Below are 20,669 nucleotides of genomic sequence, written 5' to 3'. Positions count from 1 at the left end.
GACCCGCAACCCATCGGGAAGTGCCAACCCAGCCGGCGTGAGGCCGCCACGCACGCACGGGGGGAAGCAGAGCGCAGAGCACACTCGCTCCTCAAGGCTAAAGCAGGAGACAGCGGACTTTAGGACCCAGGGCGTTCCGAGCCGCTTTCATCCTGCCCCTAAGCCGCCTTCCTTTCTTCCTATTGGTTGGCGCTCCCCATTTTCTCCCTCCCCCTCTTGCGTCACGGTTTCGGCTCTCTCTGATTGGCCTCTGCCGCGGCGGCGGCCGGCACCGCCCCCTGAGTCCCACGCGAGGCCGGTTCCGCCGTTGGCAGCGCTGTAGGCGGGGGGCGGCCGGGCCGCAGCTGAGCTCCGCGCTGGGCCGGCGGCTCACCGAGGGTTCGGCTTGGCCGGGCGAGGGGAGGAGGACACACGGTGAGTGATTCCCCAGCTCTGGGGCCCTCTCGGTGGGGCCGGGTGTGCTCCGGTCCTTGATCCAGCGCCGGGGAGGGCAGGACACGCCGGCCGGTGGCTGATCGTCCGCAGCCGCCAGGTTACCGGCCCCGGGGTTTGCCTGCGGTGTCCGAGCGCCGTGTGCCATAGGCAGGCGTTGAGAGGTGCAGGGAGAGGTGTAGGGAGGTGAAGGGCTGCTCTGTCCTAAAGCAACAAGAATATAGCTGCTGATCGTCTCTTAAACATGGAAGTGGAGCTGCTTCCCTCTGTGCAGAGATCACTTAAAGCTGCCGTGTAAGGGACACAGCCTGCAGAGCCTTTCTGATGAAATCAGTGCAGGTAACTCCATCATGGCTTTGTATGAGTGACTGAGCTGAGCTGGCAGGGGGAAAAAGTAGTTTTCCATCCCTCTGCTCTCGTTACGGACCCCTTTGCATTTACAAAAGTTCACAGCCTGGTAGATTTGGGGTATTTCTTCATTTTTTTTATATCTATCAACTTCCACTTGTAGCTGTTGGGGTGGGATGAGACTAGCCAAAATCTTGGAAAGTCAGTCCTCAGCCTTTGCTAAGCAAGCACCGAAGTGCTTCATGCTATGTTCATGGAGAGCCCAAGCTGGTTTGTGCTTTCCTGGCAATCTCTGCATGTCTTCTCTTGTGATCTGGAATGACTCCTCGGTCAGGGTGCTGTGTGCTATAGCCTTTGTAGCCTTCCTCCAAAGGTACTTCTTCCTCTCCAGGACAGATCCAGAGCAGCAGGAAAAACAAGCAGCTCTATCGCTTTCATACCTTGACAACTTCCCTTGTCTGCTCCTTCCTTCCTGTGTCTTGTGACACTTGTATTTATTGAACTTACTTTAGGAGCAGCGCATGATGTTTGTAACACACCCTGCACGTTTCTGGTGATGGCCAGCTGCTGTTGTTAACTCAGCTGCTCTGGACACAGTCTCCTTTCAGAGTCTGTAGAGCAGATCTGAGCTTTGCTTTTCTCTGTCCATCTCTCCAGGGGTCTGGCTCCTTGGTGAGATCGGCCCCTTCCTGAGGCCTCTGTGTTTTCCTTGTCCTTTTTGCTGCTTCAGATCAAATCTTATCTGAAAACACATTTTGTCTCTTCTGTGTTTTTAACCCTAACCATCTGCTCTGGTTTATCTCTATGATAAGGCTGTATTGAGTAAAGCACCTGGGGAGGAGACATAGCTGGAAGTTTGCTCTGCAGCAGGAAAGTGTGGGGTAGGCACAAGATTCTCAGGACTAAAAGCAGAGTGAAATTTGCTGCAGAAGCAAATTAGTCACACCATAATGTGGACACAGGAGTCTGAAAGCAGACTCAGCACTGAGGAACTTAATCTTCCTGTCCCTTTTTTGTCCATTTTCTCAAGCATTTGAGGATTGTTATCCGAAATCCTTCTGCATCAGCATGTATGTGAAGTGAGCCCCGTGGTAGCCTCACATGCTGTGTTTGGGGCAGGTTCAAGTAACTTGAGCAGTGGGGATGGTGTCTCAGATGTGGTTTCGGAGAGGAGATAAGGCCAGTTGAGAATCATTCCACTGAAGGAGTAGGCAAATTAAATTTATGAAGGCAGACAGCTTGGGAGCAGATGGTAAGATGCTGCATGACACATATTCCAAATGTGTGAAAATGAGCCTGTGTCTGATATGAAATACACTTCCTCCAGCACTGGAGTGCTGGACATGGTCCTGGATGGGGGCAAGGAGTGTGTGCATATGTGTATGTGAATTACAGTACGTTTTTTGTCCCTGCAGTGGAAACAAACCACTCCCCAAACCCTGCAGGAGTTCAGGTCCTTCTTACAGCAATGTTAGGGAGCTAGAGGAGTGAAACAGGAAGGGCAGGATGTGACCATCTGTGGAGGTGGAAGAGGATGGGCAGCACATTGCAAGATGGGGAGGGAAGCGAGATGGGGAGGGAAGCAGCAGCATTACAAAAGAGGGTGTTGAGCAGAGCCTTGGCCCTGGGCATGAGTAGGTGGAGCAGGACAGGCCAGGCTGGCCCGGGGTGATGGTGACTGATGCTTGGGGACTGTGGAAGGGGCAGGTTTGAAGCAGCAGTGTCAGCACTTGAGCTGAGGAGTAGATTTACTCCTGTCTTTTATAGACTGTAATTGAATTGCAGTGAATGTAGCTGGCATTGCATAAGACAGAGGCTGCAGGAATGCTGGCGAGGAAACATCTAGCTGTAGCATGCCAGCCCAAGCCCCCTGGCCTGATCTTTAACCACCATCACATTGGCCTGTCTTTGCCTATCAACTTTATCCCTGCAGTGGCTATTACTATCACTGCAGCCAGTGCAGGCTGCTCTGTCTCCCCCACATCACTCCAGCCTGGGAACATTGCTTGTCCCATAACCACTGTCTACTTGCTGACCATTAGGCTTTGCAAAGACTACTGTGTTTTATGATAGCCTGTCAGACTGTGGCGAGGTGAATTTATTACTGTAGCCTACTGGCTCTGGTTTGCTTGTGATGCATGCATGGATGCTCAGGATAGCCTGAGCTGCTGCAGCACTCCCATGCTGGGCCAGAACTTGCAAGCTGACTGTGTGGCTTGATGTGTTTGTACTGAAAAAGATCAGAGATTGGTGTCACATTTGTTCCAGAGCCAGGGGGCTATTCCCTGTCTTGCAGCCCCAGGCCCTTCAGGGCTTTACAATCCAGTTGGGAACAGCTGTCATCCATGCCCGTCAACATCAGGGACTCATTGGTTTAGGAGGCATGAGGGCCTCCCATCCCCATGGCTCTGAACTGCAGCCAGAATTGCAGATGAGCTCCTCCAAACCAAACCTGGCAATTGCACCAACATCTCCTGCCTGGCAGGGGAGAGGGGAAGACAAAACCAAACCCTGGGTTAACTGGCCAGGCATGAAATTGAGCTCCTGCCCTGACAGCAGGCAGACAGACCTGTTTGGTATGAGTGTCCATAGCAGAGCTTCTGGTTAGCCTGACCATCAGAGCAATCTGCTCTGCCAACCCCAGCGCTGGGAGCCAGGAATGGTACACAGAGAGTGGGAGGATCTGAACATGCTTTCTGGAGTCAGCAACTGCAGTGGTTATTCTGGCATTAATTTGATGTATACCACAGCTCATCGTCTAAACTCTCCCTGGGAAGTGGCATGTGGTTCCGCTCCTCTATATTTGAAGTACCAAAGGCCTTTTGCCTTTGCAGCACATTAGCAAGTTGGCTTGCTTGAAAAGGACTTCATTCTGCTCAGATGGGGCTGGGGTAGATGCTGTGATCAAGTAGAGTGTTTCCATTCTCGAGCCTTTTTTGAGTATAATCTGGGAGAAGGGACTGCGAAACTCGCCTCCTCTGCAGCCCTGCATTCATTTTGTAAAGTGACTGTGATTGATCTGGGATTTATTCACCAGTGGAGCTAGAGGGCAGGCAGAGAGGACAAAACCCCACAGCAGCCTCTGAAATGAATCACTGGCTCTGAAAAGATCCGCTGGGGTTAAGGCGTAGCAATGAAAAGCTATTGTCTGGAGCCTGAACTGTGGCTAAAAGCATTATTTATCCCGATTTGGATAGTGGCTGTAGGAGGGTGTGGTATTCCCAGGAACTGCAAGCCAATGTGCTCAGTGGCGAATGTGAACTCTCTGTGATTGCCTCACCAGTAGCTCAAGTAGCTTTTGGAGTATCTCAATTGCAGAATAGCAAATCCAATACCTGATATGCAAATAAAACTGCATGTGTTGCATGCAAAGAGGATCTCCTAAGGGTACTTTTATTTTAGTTGGAACATGGTTGCCTTTGGCTCATGTCTTGTAGATTTGAGGCACTACTGCCCCTTTTAGCAGTGCTTTTGCAAGACAGAACAAGAACCTTACTAATTGGTACAGTTTGGCAGTGCTGCTTTTGTTTTCAATAGTAAGTGGCATTCAGTCGATTCTTGTGGTGGCCTTGGGCTCAGACTGGAGCCCAGGTTTAATGGGAGGAAAGGTGAGTATTAGTGAGAATGGGATATGAAGCAGTGATGGACAGACCGAATTTCTGAGTTCCACTTTGCTTTAGTAAGCATGTTGACGTTCAGATACGTGCCCGGACCTTCTCCAGACAATCTGATCTCCTGGAGCCTACAGAATTGAGCTTGGAAAACCTCCCAGTTTCTGTCTGAGCCAACAGAAGGAGCCTTTCACATGGCCTCTCTGGTTTCTGTCTAGGATATACAGGCTAGATGAGAAAGTGAGAAAATGAGAAGAAATGATAAGGATGCCTTCCATTCTCAAAGGCTGGGGCAGGATCAGAAATTCTGTGCTGGTGGGATGGGGAATTGTCTTTCCTTTCCCTGCATATTTGCAAATATGATGAAACAAGGAGAGTTTGTCAGGAAGGCCAAATCCAGCTCTGTTACAGAGATACCCTCTGATTCACGGCAGGGTTACGTTGCCTGAATTCCAACATGCAAAATCACACTTGCATCGTTGTTGTGTTAGTCATCCCCAAGAAAAACAAGAACAGTTTTGGCTGACACGGGCAAACCACAAAATTCACCGGAGTTGCTGGAGATGAACCCGATTTGTTAGAGAGCAAAGTCCGCATCCTGGCACACAGGAGCGTGGATGGAGCAGGGAGCATGCCTGGGAGATGATGATGTGAAGGTCCTCTGCTGCCCACCTGGCAGCAGCCCAGGCTCAACAAGAGCAGTGCTGCACTAGATGCCAGGTACTATTTTCATTCCCTTCATCTCAAGCACTCTTTACAGCAGGGTATTACTGGTGTTGAGCATTTCAAGCAGCACCAGGCTGTATACCTGAGAGTCCACTGTGTTAGGCAAGGACATGAAAATGTCCTGAAAACATCCTTACGTTTGTTCCTTCCCCTTTCTTGTTTTCTGTCTCTCTCCCCAACATCTTTTCCTGTTTTCTGTTGGGCTTTTTCCGCTTTTGAAGCTCGAGCTGTGTCTGTGAGTACGTGAATGCCTGCATGTAACAGATCCCCCTTCTCAAACCTTTCGATGGTCTCCAGTGCCAGGAAATTGCATCTGAAATGCAGCTGTATCTGAGTTCTGCATTTGACTGTGTTGCCACACAGCTCTGCGGGTTTTGCAAGCAGCTCTTCCCCTTGAAGACAACACAGTAGATGACTTTAGGGTTCTAGCTTGCTAGTCTGTACAATAAAAAGGGGGAAATTGGTGTTATACTAGTAATTTTGTCCTGGAATGATGCTGCTGGCCTAAGCAGCATGGTAGTGAAGTCCATTAAGGCATTAGAAAGGTACAGATACCTGGGATGAGGCAGCAGGCATGTTACAAATGGACAGAGAATTTGTCCCACCAGTTCCAGGGAGAAGTTGAATTTTGGCAGAATTCTGGATGGCATTTACCCCCAAAGGGTTGATATTGGGAAATCGGAGAGAAAATAAGAGTTAACCTTACACCTGCCTCCCTGTGAAAGCAGCCATTGCTCTGCTAGAGCTGGGTCTGCTCTGATTTGGAAGGAGGTGGCTGTGGGTTGTAGTGCAGTACATCCACGGAGGGACTGCTTGGGAATGAATGTGCACTGCAGCGTGAGCAGCTTCTCCTTTGAACTGAGCCAGCAGGGAACCTTAGTGCTTATTTATTTACTTATTTACAGCTTTAAATAGTTCATGGCTGAGCAGAGGGAAAAGGAACGTGTTCTGGTTGCTGCTTCTCTGAAAGTCTGACTGGCAAGCAGAAAGTGCCAGCTTCACTTCATGGGATTTAGGTTCTTTGTGGCGTGTTTAGCCAACCTTCACGGTGCTGGGAGAACACTTATAAATCCTGTAGTTTTGCCTTTCTAAGCAGAAATGATCCTTAATGCCCTGAAGTCCCATGGGGGGACATCTTATTCATGCTCAAATACTGTCCTCTTGAAAGGAAGCAGCATCTCAGCTGTTGATTCTCTCCAGATAGTGAATAAATTGGAGATCTGTGGATGACTTGCTGTTTTAAGATGGAGGGAGAACCCCAAGCCTAGCTAAATACAGTCCATGTGTCACCAGTCCTTCTGGGCTGTCCTCTCATGCACAGATCTTTTGTGACTGTGGACCAGGGCCTCATACAGCTTCAAAGTGTGGGATCTCCAAGTGCTGCTTGGAATTTTCACGAGGTAATAGAATGAGGTTCTCCTAAGTGATCCATAGCATCAGCTGTGACATGGCCATCCACCAGCCCACAAGGGTCAGCCTTCTGCTGGGGGCATGGGTTGTAGGAAGCAAGAGATGCTCAGAGGGGAGAACTGTGGCATTGTTCGGTTGGGAGTTTGACCAACTCTGAGGTTTTGTTTTTCCCCTTGTCTCCTCTTTACCAGCTCTTCCTGTCTGGAGAGTCTTGCTGGGGTGGTTTTTCATGCACTGTGATTCAAGGGGGTCTTTTCTCCCTTAGCCAACTCCTTTGGGTTTGCTGTCCTCCCTCTGCGTGTGCATGGAAGGCTCTCCAAAGCACCCTTATCTTGCTATGCTGGAAAAACCTCTGTCTTTCCTTTACCTGATGTACAAAGGCTGCAGACAGCCAGGAAAACACTATAGCCAGCAGCCAGTATTGTATAGCTGTCAAAGCAGTGATGCCCCTCAGCCCTCACCCATATAGAAGGGTTATCATCTGCTTCTGCATGCAGTAAGATCCTCCTAAAAGGCTGCTCAGTAGATAGATATTTCTTCAATAACTGCCTTTCAAAGGCAAAAAGAAAAAGAATGGAGCATGGAAAAATCCAAGCCCGTTTGTTCAGGTCATGGCTCCCGCTGTTCACGTTGATGTGTCTGCTCATAGTTCCTGCATGATGGAAGATGCAGCTGGAAACTCTGATAACCCCCTGAGCTTTCACAGAGCAGGTGGGAGCTTGGCAGGAGCCACTGACAGGTTTCTTTGTGTAAAGTCCTTATTCGGAGTGGTTCTGTTTTTTCCCCTCTAAGCTCAGTAGCTGGTAAGGGAAGAGAGGAATGCGGTAGCAACCAAATCCTGCTCTGCATGCACAGAGAAGTGCCTGTAACAGCACGTTCATGAGTCCAGCCCATTTGCCACTGCAGCTAAACCATTGCTTAGACTGAGGCACACATTTAAGCACATCATGAGAAGTGCAGTTTTAGTAACAGACTTGAAGGCTGCTAGGTTTTTTGGAAGGAACCCATTGGATGAAATAGCTGCTGCCTGCAGTTTCTGTTTATAAGACATGGGTGGGATGATGCCAAGTTCTCTGTAGACTGAGAGATGCAGTGGGGTGTGTTTGTGAGGGGAAGAATTATACCTGCCACTTCTGCTTGTGCCCAGTTATGGCAGGACTCAAGAAACCCTCAAAACAAGCTGTTTGAAGCCACCAGCAAGCCTATTGCTGGTGAGGTGACTGCACATCACTGTTGAGATGCTGCTTTACTTCCAGTTTAACGGTCTGTCTAGCTCTGCTGACCTGTGACCAGTGACATCCATTGTTACAATCCAGCTCCAGAAGAGGCCAAGTAAAGGGGCTGGGGAGACAGGCTTGCAGCTGTACTGGGAACCAGTTGGTGCCTGTACTAAGGCAAGGTGATACGAAGAGCAGTGCTGATGGGGACTGGAATAGAACCTGCAAATTTATTCCCTGGATACTGTTCAATACCTATTGGATAGAAATATTATTTGGTTACCCAGTGCCCTGGGCGAGATGGTTGATGTTAGAAGCCTGAGATTTTTTGTATATATACTTATATATATATGTGTGTGTGTATGATGGCTCAGCTGCAGCTTTATATAGGCATTTTCAGTTTCTAAATGACCTTCTTCCATTCTGAGTAGCAGCTTTTCTAATCTTAGTGTCAGAAAAAAATGAGGCTGCCTTCCTGCAATCTTTTTGTTTGTTTCCATAGCTGTCCTATATAAATCGCTTCATTTCTTGTGCATAAGCAAATCAAAGGTTAAGATTGAATAGCTTGACCTGAGCTGCAAGCAAAGAAAGCAGCAGCAGTGGCAGGGTGGTTTCTGAGGTTGTGGGAATAGGAAACCTAAATCAATAGCTTTTAGCAGACTCATAAATGTTTCATTTGTATTCCTCACTTCGGCATTATAGAGCCTTGACAAGGGAATCCATATAACCTCTTAAATTAGTGTTGTCCCTGTGCTGGGTGTAGATGTTGAAAACCATTTCCTTCAGATGCACATCAAAGTGCAGCTCTGTAATGGCATTCTCCTTCCTGTTTTGGAGCCTTGTTGCTGTGCAGCTTCCGATCACAAGCAAAATGAGCTTGGAGGCCTCAGTGCCAGGCTGCAGAGATGTTGGTGATGAGCATGCACATCAGTACCCACATCAGTGCTCCTGCCTGGCTCGAAGGTCAAGTATGAGTTGTGGCTGCTTGGGCAAGCTGTCTCTGCACAGGGAAGCACAGAAACACCTTTTCCCAGGGCTGTGACACAGCCCTGAGGAATGACTGAGGCCTCAGGAAGACCAACCTCAATAATTCATGGCAGCGCCTGGGGAAGGAGGGATGTGCCCACAACTATTTGTTGAATTTAGACTCTTTTGGATACGCTGGAGAAGCAGGGGGTAGGAAATGCGTGAATAGAGCGTGAGTCAGGCAGCTTATCTGGCCATCCACCTCCGCTTGAGGTTATCCATCCATGGAGCATGGGAGGGTTGTCTGGATGCAGGTCTCCACCAGGTCAAGGCTGTGACCTGTCAGCAGCCTGGGTGTGTTGTGTCTGCTCTTTCAGCATTCCATGGTTTCCCCCAGGACCTTGAGTCGTGGTGAGCAAAACCCAGCTGGGCAGGACAGGACTAATCCATAGACCTTGTGCTTTTAGATGAGAAAGACCCTTGAGAACCCTTGGGCTATGATGAGCAAGCTAAAAACCCAACCAACCAGTAGCAACAAAAAGAATCCAACCAAAAAGCCTTCCCCAACTATATCTGTGTATATCTGATTTCTAAGCACTTAAGTGGCTGGAGCAGGATGCTGTGGGGTTTCAGCCCTGCTGTCTCCAGCCTGCAAAGCAAAATTGCAGTCGTTTGGAGAAGGTAGAAAGGGGATAGAAAAATAGTGTTGGGTTGAAGAGTAAGTGCAGCAGAGCTGGACAGTGTTTCTCAAACTCCTTTTTTCTATGAATTGGGCCCATTTTTTCCCAGCTTGTAGCCATTTTTTATGGCTGCCCCTCGTGTTGGCATAGAAGCTGAGCTGAGGCCGTCAGTCCTTGATGCTCCTGGGCATCCTCCTGCCCTGAGTGCCAAAATACTTCTGGGACAGAGCATGTGTGCGTATCTGTCAATCTGTTTTAGTTACATGGGGAACAAAATTGAGCAGCTAAAATACTGTGGAGTAAATGACTTGGATTTTATAATCTAAGTAATATTAATTTGATGGGTCCAAAGGGTTTTTCTTCTATGGGGAAGAATAGGTATCGGGTAGCACTTAAATGAAATAGTAGCTAATAAAAGCCTTGTGGTTGCTTCTGCCTGTCTGTTAAAAAGTGTAATTTAGCTGTCTCTTTTGTCTTATTCTCTGATGTGACTCTGTCCTGCAGAATGTTATAGTCACATGAAGTGTCTGGTGAGTTTTATCAACAGAAACTACAATGAAAGGGATTGCTATAATTTGTTCCAAACTTTCATCTTGTGTTGGTAGCCAAATATAAATAAAACCTGTAGCCATTGCCTTTCCTAAACCAGCAGTAATCTTGAAAATCAGAAGCCAAGCTTGATTTCTGCTGAGCCAAGAGCAGACCGATGCCCTTTATCCGGGATAGTTTGCTCTCTTAATGCTGTTTTCTAAGGAAAAATAACTCTTCTGTGGTTTGCCAATACCCTCTAGGGGCTGTTGAGACAATTTACCCTCCAGTATGGGGTTTGATTACTTCACTTCGTTGCTCCATTGCTAAAAGCCAAGTGCAGAATTTCCCCCCTTCACCCTACTCAGCCTGAGTTAAAGTGGGGTGCATGAGGCATGGGCTCTGCAAGCCAGGGTGCAGGAGCACTGGGATGTGACCAGGTACTTCATATTTGAGGTCCATTGGCAGTGTACCAGGGTTGGATAGCACATACATCAATTTTCCATGGCTCAGACCAATAAGGACAAGACTAATGGTTTTCCTGTTTGTTCCTCTGCAGGCAAGAGCTCTGTCATCATGTCAGTCAGCGTGCACGAGAACCGTAAATCCCGGACGAGCACCGGCTCCATGAACATCCTGCTTTTTCACAAAGCTTCCCACCCGGACTGCGTGTTGTCGCATCTGAACACCCTGCGGAAGCACTGCATGTTCACTGATGTCACCCTTTGGGCAGGAAACAGGTCATTCCCATGTCATCGGGCAGTGCTGGCTGCCTCCAGCAGGTACTTCGAAGCCATGTTTAGCAATGGCCTCCGGGAGAGCCTGGATGATGAGGTGAACTTCCATGACAGCCTCCATCCAGAGGTACTGGAGCTACTGCTGGACTTCGCTTATTCCTCTCGGATCATCATCAATGAGGAGAATGCCGAGTCCCTCCTGGAGGCTGGAGATATGCTGCAGTTCCATGATGTCCGAGATGCAGCAGCTGAGTTCCTGGAGAAGAACCTCTACCCTTCCAACTGCCTGGGCATGATGCTGCTTTCAGATGCTCATCAGTGCCGCCGGCTCTATGAGCTCTCCTGGAGGATGTGCCTGGTTAACTTTGAGACTGTTCACAAGAGTGAGGACTTCAACAACCTTTCCAAGGACACTCTGCTGGACCTCATCTCCAGTGATGAGCTGGAAATCGAGGATGAAGAAAAGGTCTTTAAGGCTGTCATCCAATGGGTAAAATATGATCTGGAGGAGCGGAAGGCTTATCTCCCAGAACTTCTAAGGAACGTTCGTCTGGCCTTGCTTCCTTCTGAATGCCTCAAGGAAGCTTTGGCTTGTGAGGACTTGATCATGGTGGATGAAAGGAACAAGCTTGTCTTGGATGAAGCTATTCAGTGCAAAAAGAAGATCCTCCAGAATGATGGGGTAGTGACCAGTCCCTGTGCCAGGCCTCGCAAAGCTGGGCACACCTTGCTCATCCTGGGAGGACAGACCTTCATGTGTGATAAGATCTACCAAGTGGACCACAAAGCAAAGGAAATTATCCCCAAAGCAGACCTGCCGAGTCCACGGAAGGAGTTTAGTGCTTGTGCCATTGGCTGCAAAGTATATATCACTGGAGGCAGGGGCTCAGAGAACGGGGTCTCGAAAGATGTATGGGTGTATGATACAGTTCATGAGGAATGGTCAAAAGCTGCCCCAATGTTAATAGCTCGGTTTGGACATGGCTCAGCTGAGTTGGAAAACTGCCTGTACGTGGTTGGTGGACACACTGCGGTAGCTGGAGTCTTCCCTGCATCTCCTTCTGTTTCCTTGAAGCAAGTAGAGAAGTACGATCCCATCTCCAACAAATGGACCATGGTGGCTCCTTTGCGAGATGGAGTGAGCAACGCTGCGGTGGTGAGCGCCAGGCTCAAGCTCTTTGTCTTTGGTGGGACCAGCATTCACCGAGACATGGTGTCCAAAGTGCAGTGCTATGATCCAGCTGAGAACCGGTGGATGATCAAAGCCGAGTGCCCACAGCCCTGGCGCTACACAGCAGCTGCTGTCCTGGGCAGCCAGATCTTCATCATGGGAGGAGACACCGAGTTCACGGCAGCCTCTGCCTATCGCTTCGACTGCGAGACGGACCAGTGGACACGCATTGGGGACATGACAGCCAAGCGCATGTCATGCCATGCTTTGGCTTCGGGGAATAAACTCTATGTGGTGGGGGGTTACTTTGGCACTCAGAGGTGCAAAACGCTGGACTGCTATGACCCTACGTCAGACACATGGAACTGTATCACAACAGTGCCTTACTCGCTCATTCCCACAGCTTTTGTCAGCACCTGGAAGCACTTGCCATCATGATGAGGGTCAGGGCCCAGGGGCTTGTATCCAGGAGGTCAATAAGGTAAGGGTCTCCTCCTCTAAAACTGAATTTTGCTATCTTTTGTGTGCCTCAGTTGTTTCTGCACATACCATGCTGAAGCCATGCATTCCAGGATGCTCACAGGTTATGAGAACATACACTTAAAGGTGAGATGCAGCTCTAGAAAGGAGTAATTTGCTCTGTGATGTTGCACATCGAGCTAGCTCCCAGGTTTCTCTTGTTTCCAGATGATCCTTCCAGTAGCTTAAGAGACACATCTATGTAGATGGTTGCAAGGAGGCCACAGCTCCTCTCCCTCTGCTCCAGGCTAGCTGGATACACCTTTGGTGGGTGGGTAGCAGAGGGTAGACGTGTCCACAACTGCTCTTGTGGCTGTCACCGTGGAATACACCCTGTCCCAATGCGGTTGAGGGAGTTAAGGTTCCTAAAAGCACTTGCATTTGTGTTGTGGGAGATACTAGGGCAAAATTTGTACACAGTATCTGGGTGACTTATTCGGAGCTGATGAATCTGTAGGCAAGTGACCCTTGGGATGCCAGCAAATCCTGATCTCTTTCTGTGCTCTATATTTACATTTCAGTGGGTAGCAGAAGCAAAAGCTTAGGAGCCACGGTTCATTTGATGGTCCTGGTGTTTATTTAATATCCAAATGGTTGCTTGTTAAATCAGAACTTCTGAGACTTGTGTGTGAGATCTGAGTGGGAGGGAAGGGGTTTTGTAACCAGAAGAAGAATGTGCTTATCGGTGTTTTGGGGTGTGTGAGAATAGGAAAGTTGGTGGAATCTCATGATGCCCTTTCTCATTCTGGTGCTTGCTCAGGGAAGGTGATCTTGCAGTGCCACGGGGACAGGGCTGTTGGTTCCTCCTCTCTCCTTCCCAGTGTGATGTTTGGTTGCCATTCTGGTTACCAGTTCCACTCCAGAGCTTTGGATGCCTTCACTGATCGGTGCTGAGATGCAGCTGGCCAGGCAAAGGCCAAGAACTCTTCTCACCTTGCATTGTGAAAGCAGACACTGATAAGGGCAACACTTGGATAGCATCATCTTCCCAGGAAGTCTGTAACACCTCTGCTAGCTCAGTCTGCAGGTTTCACAGTGCCAGCAACACAGAGTCCTGCTTTGGTGGTTGGAGACAACATCTGAAGGAGCTGGGAAACCCATGTGTACAGGGGCGGGATTGCCGAGCATCACTTAACGGTTGTATTTGGAAAACAGAGAGTGTGGGGAGGGAAATTCTTCATAGGCTCATCAAAATCCACTTCACTTAACACAGGGAAGAAAGAATGCTGCCCAAAACCTCTAACACCCTCTCGCTTCCCTGCTTCCCACTTGGTGTGGTTGGTGCGCCTGGGAATCGCCCGGCGGGGGAAATTACTGGCATCTCCCAGTGATCATCTCTTTTGATGCCAGCTGGGAACCAAGGAGGAGCTCCTGGCACCTCTGCCAGGCATATGCCCAACGTGACCATCTGCTTTGCTCAGGTGGGAAGTAAAAAGCACCCAGAGCATTATGCTGGCCTTTGATTTATGGAACACCTGGGTTTAACACGGGTTGGAGCACAGCGAGGGCAGGGCAAGAGTGGAAAGGGTTAAAATGCGATCCCTGAGAGCTTTCCCAGCACTGGAAGATAATGGCCTTTCCAAATTCTCCTCCTCAGGCATTGCCTAGCATCTGTCACAGTGGCTTGGTAACCTAATTAACTGCCACTCAGCTATTAAATATTGCAGCAAAGAGTGCGAGGACTCCATCATTTTCAACTCGGGTCAATAGGACCCCCCTTTAAGAACCATCCTAGAGCTGAAAATTAATTTTCTCTGGTAGCAGATGTGTCTGAATATTAAAGCTCAACACCAGCCGTGCTGCTGGGAATAGGAATAGGGAATATCTGAAGGTGGGAGTTGATTCTTCAGCCACCGAAGAAGAAGCAGTCTCCAAAGTCACAGAGATTTTACTTTCCTCTCCTTCCCTTTTTCCTCTATAATCTGCTTGGGTTTTCCAGACCTGATAAACAGCTTTGTTGGGGTTGTATAGATAGCTTTCTTTTTTCCCCTCCATGTAATCTGGAATCTGGCACAAGCACAAGAAAACCAGGAACTGTAATATGCCAACCTGCAAATAAAACTGGTGAAAAGTCATTGTGTGAGGGGTTTATGTGCCTTTTTGGCTTCGCTTCCACTCTTCAGTTAAAAGAAGTATTTAAAATATACATGAGTTCTTGCCAAACAGTGTTTCTTCTTGTCAGTTTCTAGAGATTTTGTGCTGTTGGGGTTTTTTTAAGTGAAGTTATTGTTATGGTCCCAGCCACTGTGACTGCTCCTTAAATAAAGCACCAAGATGGATGAGTGAAGGTCGGATCCAAATGTCTCCCATGCGCATGCATTGCCCATGCTTCATCAGCCATGTCCCATCTGCCTTGGCTGTTCTGGCTGCACCAGTGCCAAAACTGGGCTTAGCAACTGGGGTAACTGGCTATAGGGTCCTGCAATGACCCTGTCATCCTGTAGCATGCCTGGCTGGAGCATCTTCTGGCTTCCAGCCCCCACTGTGTAAAGTCTTTGCTGCAACATGGATTTTATGGGATCCTTCCTCAGGAAGGCAGGTTGACCAGCACATGCCCAGGTTCTGATGTGCTTTAAGAATGCTAATCCTATGGGAAACCTGCCTCAGCTGGAGAAGACTCAGGAGGGCCTATCCAAGGTGCCCTTGGAGCACAATGATCTGGGTTGGTGGGGAAAGGTCTGGGCAGTTACATGGCAGGAAATCACACTTTGTACTCAGGAAAAAATCCAGCCTTATAAGCTGGTGAGGCTGCATTTATACCAGCCCTGACACCCAAATAATACATCCTTGACAAATGTGAATCATAAACCAACCACCAAGCCTGCTTTTCATTTAATGCAAAGAGCTGATCAGCTGGAAGTGTTTCCTTGAGGCCATGGCCTTCACCCTTCCCAGCTGGAACTAGGGCACCTTTCAGCAGAGGTCCCAGGGCCCCTGCCAAGGATGCTGTTTGACATTAATTTAGTGCCTATTACCTGCAGTTAATAGCAGGCATCAAGCGTGGTTAGCAATACACAACATGAAAGCCTGGTCTCCTCCCACCTATGGAGCTAGGGCCACAAGAAGGTTAATCCTCACAAAAAGGAAATAAGAGACCCTTTGTGTTCATAGGAACAAGCAAAGCCCAGCCAGGACATCCCAGCAGGGAACGATGCTGGTTGATCACTGCTGCAATCCTGTGCAGGGCCCATTGATTGGGACAGGTCTGTACCTCTCAGGAAGTGACTTCAGGTGATGCCAGGAACAGGTTCTTCAAGCTGTCTGTCTCCAGATTGAATGTGGCTTCTCCAAACTACCAGTCCTACTTGATGCTCTCATTTTCATGGGGCAGAGTCACAGATGGGCTTGGGCCAGAGAGATGAGCCATCAGCTTGGGGTTGGGATGGCTGCTGCAGATGAGGAAGCTGCTGAATGTATGGTGCAGCCAGGGAAGGTGAAATGGAGAGGGGAGCCCTGAATGCCTCTGTGCTGTCTCCTGAGCCTTAAATACTCCCCTGAGATGGAGATGTTGTAGCTCCCATCTCAAAATAAATGGGGATGAGCCAAAGCCCAAGGCAGGTAGGAGCCAGGGGTTCACATCCTGGTGGGTTTTGGCTCCTGCAAGACCTTCCTCATGGAGCCTGATGGTCACACATTGCTCAGGCACCTATTCCTGGACTCATCTGAATGCTCAGCACCCATTTTGTGGCTCCCACTGGTGTCTGTGGGATTTGCTCCTGTGAGGTGGCACGAGCAGCTGGTACCTGCCGCTGGGTGGGCATCAAGCAGCCAAGGCTGCAAGTTTTTGAGGCTTTTATGGCACCTAAAAGCTGAACTTTGTCTCCAAAGCTCCTACAAGGCTTTAAGCAGCAAGCCATGCCCAGAGCTATATTCTGATACTGACATCACACTGAGTGTTGGATGCATTCAGTGACTTGACCTGACTATTCAATTACAGTCTGGATACCAAGCCTTTGCTAGGAGGATTTTACTGCTGCCTGCTTTGACTTCCCATCTACATGGAGCAACACTTGGTCAGCACTTACCTCTGAAGGAGCTGCAGAGTTGTGTTGCTGTGCATCAGTCCCAGCTCCATCCACAAAGCCCTGCTTGCAGAGAGGCTTCTTCCCATGCAAAAAACCTGTGTGCCTGCAAGCAGGGCTTAAAAACCCCTCAGGATAATGAGGATCCTAATCACTGCAGCTCACCTGTGTGCTGCTGGGTTGGTTCCTTGCAACCTGTTACAGGAGCAGAGTCACAGCTGGTTTCCCTTGGTGGCTCCTAGGGAAACCCATTTGCATGTGTAATAATACTGAGGCTGGATGAGCAGGGACTGCAGTTTTTTGCTGCTGCTGCTCTTTCCTTTGGCAGGTTGTCTCTGAAGCCAGTTTATCAGGCAGCATTGGGAGGGAGTGGCTGGCCTGGGGAGGAAAGTCGATGGAAATCAGGCTTTTCCTAGCCCTGGGCAGATGGAAACACATGCAGTCTGAGCAAGGCTCCAGAGTGGATTGATCAACCCCTTGGAAATGTCAGTCCTATGGATGGGTTTGGAGGAACCAGTGGAAAAAGAGGGGAAAAAAGGTCTTTTTGTTTTGTCTGTTCCAGTTCTTGGACTGTCCTCCCTGCCCTAAATAAAAAAGCTAAAACTACATTTTCCACAACTTTTCATTCCCTTATGTCCACACAAGTTTCCTGGCTGGCTCCAGTGCTCTGAGCCCTCCCCAGCTGAATATTCCCTGCCCTTTCCTACAAAAGCAAAGCACATCCCAAATAAACCACCTCCTTTCCACCTTCACCCATCTCAGGGTGGTTCTTATCCCAGTATCTGCCATCACACAACCCCTTTTCTGGTGCTTCCCTGCATGGGCATCTTGCTGTTAATGACCTTTCTCTTTCCATCCCCAGATGCCACATCCATATCCCCAGTCTCACTGCTGGAGCCAACACAGTGACTGAGTCCCCGCTGGTCCTCCTGCACAGAACTCTGAGGAGCCTTTTGCATCCCTTCCCAGCACCAGGAGTGGGAGGCATCACTCCAGGGGGAGCACCAAGGGCCACCCAGCCTCACCACCAACTGCAATATAGGAGCCACTGGCTGCCAGGCTGGGGCTGGACACAAGCACACTCATGGGTACCAGTGACCTGATGGGACTGGGGAGCCAGAGGATGTGCACCAGGCTGCATCCCTCAGCAAGCAGCATTTGGAGCCGTTAGGTGCATTTTGTTGCTCGATTGGGGTGTTAAAAGACATTAATAGTTTTTATTCAAAGGCAGTGCACTTGCCATTGGCAGTAGCTGCTGTCTGGGTGACTTGGAAGTGTTTTTTAAAGGGAAAAGGGATTGAAAGCCCCTGGCTCCCCATCCTTTGGCCGCTCCGCAGAGGCGATGGCTGTTGAAACACTAAAGCGTGGGAGCTCGGGCCAGCTGCCAGCAGCGCCGGGTGCTGCGGTGGAACAGGGCAGGTGCCTTTTGCTTTGCACTTTGGGCCTTATTAATGTTCTTTTCCCCTCTTCCCTCACTTCTGTCGGGGGCCGGCAGCTCCCTGCATGCAGCTGCTGGGAAGAGCACAGAGCGTGCCAAGGCCCCGGCACTGATGCCGAGATAGTCACCAGATAAACCCTGGGCTGCCTGCTTGGAGCCGGTCTGCTGAGCTCCTGTGCTCACCCAGCAGTGTGGGTGAAGGGTAATTAGCACACGAGCAGACACAGCCTTGGGAAGGGGCATTGTGCCTTTAGTGAGCATAGCAGGGGAGCACCATGGGGCTCTTGGAGTGGGAATCCTCCTTGTTCCCACTGCACCGCACATCCCGGCTTCACCTCAGAGTGATGTGAGCGTTTCTGACTGCATGTTGCCTGCCAACGCTTGGGCTGCAGCTGCCCCAGGTTACCCACGAACATTGGCTGACTCTATTTGGGTTCTTCGCTGCAAGAGCTGTCAGCCCGAGTCATTCCCCATTCACGCTGATGAGGAACACACATGGGTTTTGCTGTCAATACACGGACGCATCTCCCGATCAGCCTGCACCAGCATCCCCCTTCCCTCCGCAGCAGATCTGGTCCTGCAGATGCTCCAGGCTTGCCTTTTGCCCCTGAATTAGGTTGAGCTGTAGCCTGGCCAGATGAATGATGCAATGCAATGAAAAGCCTTGACACAGCTTCAAACAACAAAGGTCTTTTCGGAGCAAGCGAGCGCTGCCAGGAAGAGCACACGTTGTGCACAGCCAGCCTGCGATGCTCTGAGTGACGTTTATTTACATTTTCCAGTCTTTGTATTTTCTTTCTTCCTTCGGCTGCCTGTGAACTTTAATAAAAATGATGATCTGGGAAACGGTCTGTGTGCTTTTCACAGGACTCTTCATTCTTAAGCAAGTTGGATTTAGCTTTAATAACAGGGATGAGGAATAATAACAGGGTTGGGACTCAGTGGGGTGGTTCACAAACAACCTCCTAAGCAACCTACCCGGCTGTAATTATGATTGCTTCAGCGCTTGGGAAACTGAGGCACAATGTCAAGTGTCTTGTCCAAGGTTAGTGCTAGACCTGGGAATAAAGTCCAGGGCTTCTCACGTCCTGAGGACATCACGTGTCTCCGTCTCCATGGCTGTTCTCACTTGACCGTGCCACGACTGCAGGAGAGCTTGCAAGTCTGCAATGCTAATACCTGCCAAATGGGTTAGGGGGCCCAGGCCAGCCACAGCTACTCCTGCAGGGAAAGCCACTCATTCCTAAGGAAGACGAGAAGAATTTGTACTTCTGTTTTCCTTATTTGCCTTCTCTTGGCTGCTGCAGCTCGCAAGAAAGGGGCCCATTGACAGGCGAGATGGGCTTTCCAGCTGGGGCTCCTGGTCACGCTTCCCCTCCATGTGCATCTCTCCTTATCCCAGAGGAGCAGGGGAATGATCAAGCCCTGCTCTGGGAAGGTGCTGGGCTTTTCCCTGTTACAAGAGCAGCAGCTCCAGCTTTACTCAGGACTGAGAGTGTGAGAGCATCACTTGGAGCACATAATGGGCACCAATGCTCAAAACAGAACCACCTTGCAAAGTGGTATTTGCCTCCTCTCACTTGCAGGCACCGCTGGGCTTGGGAAGCAAAGCTTCCTATGGGTTATGCACAGTCTCAAAGGGATTTGGAGCCTGAATATCTCATCTATAAATGAGACTGGAACACGTCTCCTTGCCAGCGGGAGCTGGGTGGGCAGGAGCGTTATCTGACGTGATTTGAGCAGATAAGAGTGTAAAGTGCCATAGAAAAAGCTCATTAAAGAGCCCTTTGGGAAACCAAAGAGGAGAAACGACTGTTTGATGAGCAGGAGAGGGGAAAATGGAGTGTGTGAATAAAATCCCTTTCAGTTTTGTTGATTCAGGTTTTATATGGGACTCTGGGACTTTAAATACCAGCTCGGGAGGCTTTGCACTGGCTAGCTTTGATATGAGCCATGCAAAGACCTGCTCTTTTGTGTTTATTCTGGAGCTTGCCTGAAAGACAATTCAAAAGCAATCAGCAGCTGCTGCGACAGCAGCGACCTGTTGCTATGGAATTAAATGCGATGCAAAATACAAAGGTTTCTTGGTTAGCAGCAACGAAGCAAAAGGGGATGGAAAGGGATGGAACAGTCAGAATAAGGCTACAAACAGAGCGGGGATGGGTTTTAACTGGGAAGAAATGCCAGTGTGGTTTGTTTTGCTTTCTTGAAAGAGTCTTTTCCCCATTGCAGCAGGTCGAGATTGGCTTTGTCTGGGATGGGCACTTGGGAAAGGGTCCTGTGCATTGGTACCAAAGGGGCTGTGCATTCCCAGGCTCCTGGGATACATCCACATACCACAGACAGCCCTGTTGGGTGTTAAGAAGCCAGGACTTGGCACAGAGATCCCCATGAGGTGCAGGGTCCTGCAACGGTCCAGCCCTTGCTCAGAGCCAGGCTTGGCAGCAAACTGCTTCTCACTCCTAGCTCCTGCCTTGTTCTGCAGACACCCAATCCCATAGGAGAACTTGGACAGGACACAGACCCTTTAGCGCATCCCTTGGCCCAGTCTGGAGCTTTCCCATGGGCACTGTCCTCTTGGTTCACTGTAATGGGGCCTCTCACACTCCAAAAGGGATTTAAGGAATGAGCAGGGAGATGCTCAGAGATGGGGCCAGACCGCTCCCAAGCCCAGGTCTGGGGACCTCCATCCGCAGGGACTGACCATGCTGAACCTCCCCAGATGCAAATCCTGCTGCTCCTATGTCTTATTTAAGTGGAGCTCATAGTGCCTTATTCATTTTTAAGTATGCATTTTCCCAGCCTGACCCCAGCTGCCCTTGAAATAATGCTATTGTGCAACGAAACCCTCCGGGGCATCACCA

At 49.5% G+C, this 20,669-nt stretch overlaps 1 protein-coding gene across 3 annotated transcripts; it reads left to right on the top strand.

The window, feature by feature from the left end:
* The first annotated feature begins 284 nt into the window (after nucleotides 1-284).
* Nucleotides 285-18,656, top strand: KLHL25 (kelch like family member 25). 3 transcript variants are annotated; one of them, XM_005148766.3, is made up of 3 exons: nucleotides 285-414; nucleotides 10,478-12,307; nucleotides 17,230-18,656. In XM_005148766.3, the coding sequence occupies exon 2, from the start codon at nucleotides 10,495-10,497 to the stop codon at nucleotides 12,262-12,264; it is 1,770 nt and encodes a 589-aa protein (XP_005148823.2). In that variant the 5' UTR covers nucleotides 285-414; nucleotides 10,478-10,494; the 3' UTR covers nucleotides 12,265-12,307; nucleotides 17,230-18,656. The 3 variants fall into 3 exon arrangements, with proteins under 3 accessions (XP_005148823.2, XP_033921939.1, XP_030904514.2); XM_034066048.1 differs by lacking the exons at nucleotides 285-414; nucleotides 17,230-18,656 and adding exons at nucleotides 4,947-5,111; nucleotides 13,106-14,420; XM_031048654.2 differs by lacking the exon at nucleotides 285-414 and adding an exon at nucleotides 4,948-5,111.
* The last annotated feature ends 2,013 nt before the right edge of the window (nucleotides 18,657-20,669 follow it).

The sequence above is a fragment of the Melopsittacus undulatus genome, chromosome 9 (genome assembly GCF_012275295.1).
Source record: "Melopsittacus undulatus isolate bMelUnd1 chromosome 9, bMelUnd1.mat.Z, whole genome shotgun sequence".
NCBI lineage: Eukaryota > Metazoa > Chordata > Aves > Psittaciformes > Psittaculidae > Melopsittacus > Melopsittacus undulatus.
Note: the sequence above shows the minus strand (reverse complement) of the source record. Positions and strands in the feature narration are given on the sequence as shown.